Source organism: Chaetura pelagica, unplaced genomic scaffold, assembly GCF_000747805.2.
Source record: "Chaetura pelagica isolate M959 unplaced genomic scaffold, ChaPel_1.0 scaffold69, whole genome shotgun sequence".
Classification (NCBI taxonomy): Eukaryota; Metazoa; Chordata; class Aves; order Apodiformes; family Apodidae; genus Chaetura; species Chaetura pelagica.
In genome coordinates, this window is record NW_009970724.1 from 1976948 (window position 1) to 1984087 (window position 7140).

At 57.2% G+C, this 7140-nt stretch overlaps 1 protein-coding gene across 1 annotated transcript in view; it reads right to left on the reverse strand.

The window, feature by feature from the left end:
- The window catches only part of IPO13 (importin 13), a 20433-nt gene that overhangs the window by 9871 nt on the left and 3422 nt on the right, over window positions 1–7140 (reverse strand). The window contains exons 2-11 of the mRNA XM_010006567.1: window positions 5713–5853; window positions 5405–5546; window positions 4209–4375; window positions 3743–3863; window positions 3294–3441; window positions 2947–3128; window positions 2071–2097; window positions 1250–1384; window positions 878–1021; window positions 383–463 (exon numbers count right to left, since the gene is read on the reverse strand). Coding sequence (XP_010004869.1) covers window positions 383–463; window positions 878–1021; window positions 1250–1384; window positions 2071–2097; window positions 2947–3128; window positions 3294–3441; window positions 3743–3863; window positions 4209–4375; window positions 5405–5546; window positions 5713–5853 — 1288 coding nt within the window. The remainder of the gene's footprint in view (window positions 1–382; window positions 464–877; window positions 1022–1249; window positions 1385–2070; window positions 2098–2946; window positions 3129–3293; window positions 3442–3742; window positions 3864–4208; window positions 4376–5404; window positions 5547–5712; window positions 5854–7140) is intronic.

Consider the following 7140-nt stretch of genomic DNA (forward strand, 5'->3'; position numbering starts at 1 on the left):
TCTTTCCACTGCAGCAGGAAGGTTCCCCATGGGCTGGTGAGACACTGCACCTGGGCACTACTGAACTGAGCAAACCGGAAAAACAGCAGATGACACAGGTCCAGGTCTGAGCAGAGCTATATCCTTAGGTAACACAGGTCTGGGAAACACCCATATCCCTGCTCATGGCAGAGCCTCTCTCTCTGGAGAGAAGCAGAGCTGATGGGGGCATAGGACAGACAAGAATGGCTGGATGCTGCTGGGGACAGCAAGCAGAACTTGTCCAGACAACCCAGCAACACATCCCTCTTACAGGCATCACCCAGAGTCTGTCCTTTGCTGTCACCAGTTCAGGTCAGCAAGGACAGGCAGAGATGCAGGTAGGACACAGAAGCCTGGTTACCTCCACCACCTGGGCATCATTCAGCCACTTGCTGAGAACCTTCTGTATGAGCTGGAAGACTTGCTGCAGAACCACCACCACCTGTAAGGAACGAGAGGGGTTGAACAGAATTGGCCACCAAGGCACTGGGGAGGAGAGATTCAATGCTGAGCAGTGCCTGGACTCAGACTTTCAGGCGCAACCCTCCCCCACCCTCTGAAGCTGGGCAGCTTTCTTCCCTGCTGAAGAAGCTCAGCACAACTCACAGCTGGCAAGCAGTGCCTGGGCTGTCCTCCAGAGCAGCACTCAGCCAGGAGGGATCTTACAGGTCACCTCTGCTCACCTCAGGTGAGGTGGGATGAGCTGGAGGCCTTGTCTGAGCTGGAATGCACCAACACTACCCTCTTCATGCTACATGCTGCATTCCCCATAAAGCCCCTTCTCCTGGCACCAGCAGTGAATAGTGAGGCTTTGGCCAGGCTCTGACAAAGAACACTGAGCAACTGCTGTACTCACAGGGTTGGGTCCTTGCTGCACTGGCACCTTCTTGACCTCAGTGCTTTCATGGTCATCATCGTGGTGGCTGATGTCTAGAGTGGTGAACAAGTTGGAGAGCAGGCCCAGGATGTGGATGATGGCCAGCTTGTTGGAGGGATTGGGCTGCCAGGGAAAATAAAGCCAAAATGTGACACAGACCACACTGTGCAATCACAGTTGTACCTTTGGCATGCTGAGGAACCAGGCAAACTGTAGAGGCAAAGTGCCTGAGAGGTGGTCCCTGCACTGTCTTGAGCCCATGTTCAAGAGCACTGCTTCAATACAGCAGTCCCAGGACTACAGCCAGTGGGAGAAGCAGCTTCTGGATGGAGGTAGCATGAGGGCACTCACCGTTTCATCAGCCAGCTTTTCCAGCTGCTGGATGTAGGGGGTGATCAGAGAGTGCAGGTTCTTCAAGATCTCCTCCACTTGCAGCGCAGAGAGCAGGAAACCAAGAGCCTGCATCAGCCACATGCACTGGCTTGTCTGGGACAGAGAGGAGACAGAACAAGGCATGTCACAGCCCACCCTGCAGCCCTACCACACACTGGCCAGGACAGCTGCCAGGGGCCCAGCCAGCAGAGCCAGGATCCCAATGTGCTGCAGCTCCTGAGCTGCTCTATCAGGCTCACTCCAAGGGCAAAGGGGAGCAGCTCCCTACCAGCATGGCAGAACCCAAAGAACAGGTGCTTTGCCCCCAGCACACCTGGCCTCTTCCCAGCAATACACCAAGGAAAGGCTAGTTGGTGCCCAGAGGTCTCCATGCTGGCATCACTCATCCTACCTCAGCACACCACCCTTTCCAGAGCCCCTGTGGGGTGAAGTGTCCCACCCCATTCTCATCTCCTTCATTTTTCCTCTTGAAGAGATTCTTGCCATATTGGCATCCTTGGGCTTGGAGGGACTGGGAACTGGTGGAGTTAAGTTTCCCTGGGGACTTCCCTCTCTATGGGGACATACGCCCCCAGCGTGACCCCAGCCCATGTGCGGTGGGAGCCCAGCAGCACAGGGAGGGGCAGTCCACAAGTATTCCTGGCCCTGCACAGGATGCTGCAGCACAGAGGTCTCCTCCAGGGACAGCCCAGCTCACGATGGCACCCCTCGTATCTTCAGATGAGTGCAACTAATGGGGTAGGCAAAACCAGCCAGAGGTGTGAGCCAGCCCCTCTTACCTTGTGAATCTGCTTCATCAACACCTCCTGCCAAAAGGAATGGGAAAGAGAAAGAGGAGGGTGAGTGCTGCAGAAAGTCCCTTCCCTCCCAGGAGGCAGGATTGACACAGGAGTTCAACAACTGACACCAGTGTGGGCACACACAAGCAGCACATGGGTCCAAACAGCCACCCCACAATCCACAACAGGCAGGGGAACAAAATTCCTGTTTCCTTGTAAGCTCTCCCCCCAGTCATCTTCCTCAGCCACCCAGCAAGGGCAGCCCCTGCCTCAGGTGGGCTCTGCAGCAGGATGGCTAGAGAAGCCAACCTCAGTTGGGACCTCCTTACCCCACCAATGGTGTCCCCCTAGGCTCTAAGAGCAGAGGCTCATGCTCTCCACCAGCCCTTCTCTGTTCCTATGTACACCCCTGCACTCCTCCTAGTGCCTCAGGACTGAGTCCCCTCTGTCCCAAACCTTGAGAGCCAAGAAGGACCACAGGACAAACCTGCCTTGACTGCAGAACCAACCCAGTCTCTATGGAGAGGCTTGAAGACCAGGCTGCCCCTCAAGACACTCAGCAGTGGCACCAGTTGCCTGGTGGGTGCAGGACTGGGAGGAAGCCCTTCCTAACAAGGCAAACCAACCCTAGGGAAAGGGTGGATGCCCATGTGCAAACCCTCTTGGCACTCACATCTGCCACTGCCTGTCTTTTCTGCACTCACAGAAGGACACCTGGGGTCTACTGGCCTACGAGCAGGGTGGACACCCCACACCAGGCAAGATGCCCTGAGCTGCTGCTTTGCATCCCCCCTTCCCTGATTCATGCAGATGAAGGGGCTTGCACAGAGCATATCCCAGCTCACCACCACAGCCCCATCTGCATCCAGCCCCTACCTGTGACACAGCAACAATGTTGGCAGCGTAGGGCGGCAGGTCGTACTTGCACTCCCGGCAGATCTTCTTCAGGGTGGAGACGCTGGAGATGGAGAGCTCAGGGTTGCCCAAGGCCTGGAGCACCAGTGGCAGCACGTTGTTAATCATGACGGGGTGATCAGCCAGCCACTCCGACAGGGCCCCTGCACACACAGATGGGATCAGACTGCAGGGCTGCACCGCTGGCTCTTGCTCCCTGCATCCTGGGATACTCAGCTTTGCTTTTTGCTGCTCTTATTGCTGGGCAGGAGCAGACCCAGAGGAGCTTTCCCTCCCTAGCCCAGCCTGCATGCACGCAAAGTCCTCACCGATGGTGAACATGACGGTGTCTGCCAGCTGCACGTTGCTGATGCTGATCCGGGGAATGAGGCCGATCAGCCCCGGCACCACATCGGAGTAGTTCACATCGATGGTCTCGGCGATGGACTGGAAGCCATAGAGCAAGGCCTCTGTGTGCTGCCAGGATGGGAGAGGCACTGTCAGAGCCATGCACTGACTCTCGATGCCAACCCCTGCCCCAGACACTAGCTCAGGATCCCCTGGGCAATGGCCAAGGAGGCAGGTCCCTGGGCAGCACGAAGGACAGTGAGGCAGAAGACCTGCTCCTCCTCCCAGAACATCCCAGAAAGCCCATCCATGTGCTGGCAAGGTGGTCATGCTCCTCTATCATGTCCCTTCGCTTTCAACACCCTGTGGCTGGGATAGGTCCCCAAGGGGCTGGCAGCCATCAGCCTGGTGCCTGGGTCCCCTTGCTCACCTGCCACGTGGATGGCTGCTCCGTGTTGGTCAGGAGGCGTCCCAGTTTGTCATAGAGGCTGCTCAGGAGCTCAGCACCCAGCATCTCATACACGTACATCAGTGTGTCAGAGATGTCCACCCTGCAGAGAACATAGAGGGTCTTCAAATGCTGTCCCCATGCCCTACAGTGAATTCCTTGTAGAAACAGACACGTCAATTCCCCTCCTGCTGCCAGGCAGGACGCAGGCACTGCTTGCACAAGGACCCTGCCCCAGCCCAGTGTAGAGTGTTCCCAGGGCAAGAAGTGCCATGCCTAAACACCAGCTCATTTCCATATCACCACCACAGCCAAAACAGCTCTTGGTGGAAGGAATCTCCCCAGTGCCCCTCCTTGGATGTCCCTATGGTGCCAAGGCTCCAGGGAGGTGGGATACTGCCTGCATTCTCACCTGCCTGACAAGCAAACCCAAATCTCCCAGCTGTACCTGTATATCCGAAACTGCTCTTTCTCATCCGAAGACCAGAAGCCATACTCCTCATCGGAGGGGAACTGGGCTTTGTGCAGCAGCACATCCACCAGCTGAAAGTAGACAGGCCTGTAGACCTGCTGGTACACTGCCTGCTTGTCTGGCTCGAAGGAGAGGATATCATCCTGGTGGCAGGAGGAGAAATACATCAGGTGTTGCAGTGGAAAGAAAATGAAGCCAGCATGCCTGCTGCATGGGGGGCTCAGTAGCAGCTCCCAGGGCTGGAACCAGTCTCAGAGGCTGCCACCTGATGTTCCAAGAGTTCACCTGATGCCAAGCCCTCCTGCAGTGGCACCATAATCTGGAGCCAAGAAGCCAGAAGCCCCAGCAGCCAGAGGGACCCTTGACCATTTGTGGACAGCTTGGTTACAATGGGGTGGCACAGCCCTGCCATGTCCTAGCCTCGGAACAGGCTAGGATGGATGCCTGGGGAGCACACAGCACTCTCCTGCCTGCACCCATGTCCTCAGACCCACCCAGAGAAGCAGGTTAAAACTGGTGGGAGCCTCAGCCCGGCCCTGTGCAGCAGACGAGCTGCCAGCACAGTGCCAACATCAGCCCCCTCCCTGCCCACGCTCAGCCACACCGCATCAGATTGCGGAGGAATGGAGCTGGGGGGATGAACAGGGGCTAAAAATAGAGCACAGCATGGCAGGGCTGCTCTTTTGGCACAGGGAATGTTCAAACGGGGAGAGGGACCCACACCGAGCAGCATTAGCAGCTCCCATCCCCCTCTTTCCTCCTCCAAGAGACCCAAACCACCAGCCCGGCAGCAGGGTCTAGCCTGCAACAAGCCAGCACATGCTCTCCTCCCTGCCTGTAGCCAGTGTGGCCACATAGTAAGGAGCTAAACAGCCAGGTCTGCTGCTGGAAAAGAACAGTTAGCATGAAGTTTTAATTAGTTATGTTAACAAGGCCCTTAAAGCCTATCTCAGACTTCCAAGGAAGACTGGGGAGGAAAAAGCAAGCTGCAAGGCCAGCATTTCTGAGTTATGTGCCCTGTGGTGGCTGCCAGCACAGGGCAAGGAGCAAGGTCACAGTAAATCCCTACCAAGCAAATGCAGGCAGGCCAGATCCCAGTCACTCTGCACTAGTTGCCCCAGCCCTGCCTGGAGTGCAGGATTTGGGCAGGCTGCCCCATGATGGCCACTGACCTGCAGCGTGTACCAGAAGGTGAGCGTCAAGGAGCTGGTGGTTTCGTTGACGGGATAGTGTCCAGGGATGCCAGTGCAGAACATGATCATGTTGACCAGGGCCAGAAAGCTCTGCCAGTGCTCCACCTGGTCCAGGAGGGCCCTGGGAAGCAGAGAGCACAGTCAGGGTGGTACCACCACTGAGAACTTGGTTCCTCTGCCATGACACACACCACAGGCTGCAGGACAGGCCCTCAACAAAGCAGTATGTGGGAAGAGAAGGCTGCTCCAAGCTCATCCCCTCTCCTGGGGACTGTCCCAGCACTCACCGGGAGTGGTTCTCCCCCAGGGCCACAGCAATGCGACAGATCCCATGCGATGTCTCCATGTCCCCGCTCTGGACCGCCTGGCGCAGCTGCTCTTGGAGCCCCAGCACGGGGGGGATGAGCTTCAGGAGGGTGTTCACGTACCTGCAACCACAGCTTGAATTGGTGCTGGGAACTGACTCACCCGCACTGGCTGCCATGGCATCCTTTCCTCCTGATGCTCTCCCAGGGCTCCCACCCAGCTTTCCCTGCTGGAAGGCTGTTCTGTGCAACAGGACACATCCAGGAGCCTTTACCAGTTACAGGGTAAAGCTGTGGCATCAGGTTGAAGGCAGAAGCCCGGAGCACTCCCATAGCTAAGCCTCTGCAAGCAATGAGAAGGGCTGAGCCAGTGGCCATCAGCTCTGTGCAAGTCCCACCAGAGTGTGGGACTGACCCCTCTGACTGGGATGAAGGGGGCAGCCACCCCTGGCAACTCCTACCCAGGGAGGATGCTGGCCCCACTGCATGTCCCCTTAGCCCCTGGGCTGCCGCAGCCCTGCGTGGACCAGCTCTCCCACATCACATCATGCACATCAGCCTCCCCTCTGCGCTGCTGCCTCTAAGTGATGGTAACCAAGGCAACAAGAAGGAGGCAGCCAAGGTGAAACGCAGCCCAGGGCCCCCGGAGAGAGGCCGTGCTGGAGGCTGATGAACAGCCTGCCATTTCCCTGCCTGCCGAGGCGTGTTATCAGGAGCTGCAGCTATTCCACACGCTCCCTGCCTGTCCCGCCGCAGGCAGATGCGGGGCCAAGGATGCTTGGAATGAGAGGCACACATGATGCCAGTTCTCTTGTGCAGACCATGGGGAAGTGAAGCAAGCGCTGACACTGGAACAGCTGCACACCCACCCTGGTGTGGCATGGCTGCCCAGTGCATTAGCAGCTGACATATTGGCTGACATAGGAAGGAAAAAAGCCATCAGTGCCACCAGCTCAGGGAGAGAGCCATGCTAGTGGTAGCAGCTTCTAGGTCCAGGTCAGTGGGAAGAGGGTGTCTTGGCCTCAGCATCCCCTCTGTGTGCTGCCAGGAGTCACCCCACCTCACCCCTTTACCTCAGAGGAAATCCCATGGTGAAGGGGACAGGTACTTCTCTGTAAACCATTTTCAAGTCTCTGATGCCCCACCTGGACACCTGCAATCCCATCAACTCCACCACTACAGCAACACCCTGCTGCCTTCAAAGAAGTGGCTCAGTGTCTGAAGTCCATGTTCCATAACTCCCACCCGAAGCACACATCACGTGGAGGTCCCTGTCCCCACTCCAACACTACCAGCCAGGCTGCAGGAGGGTGGCCAAGTGCTGCGTGCCAGCCCTCCCTCTGCAGCACGTGTCGCCAAGCTCTCTGACCTGCTTAGCCAGGGGATAATCCTCAAACGAGACGGAAAATC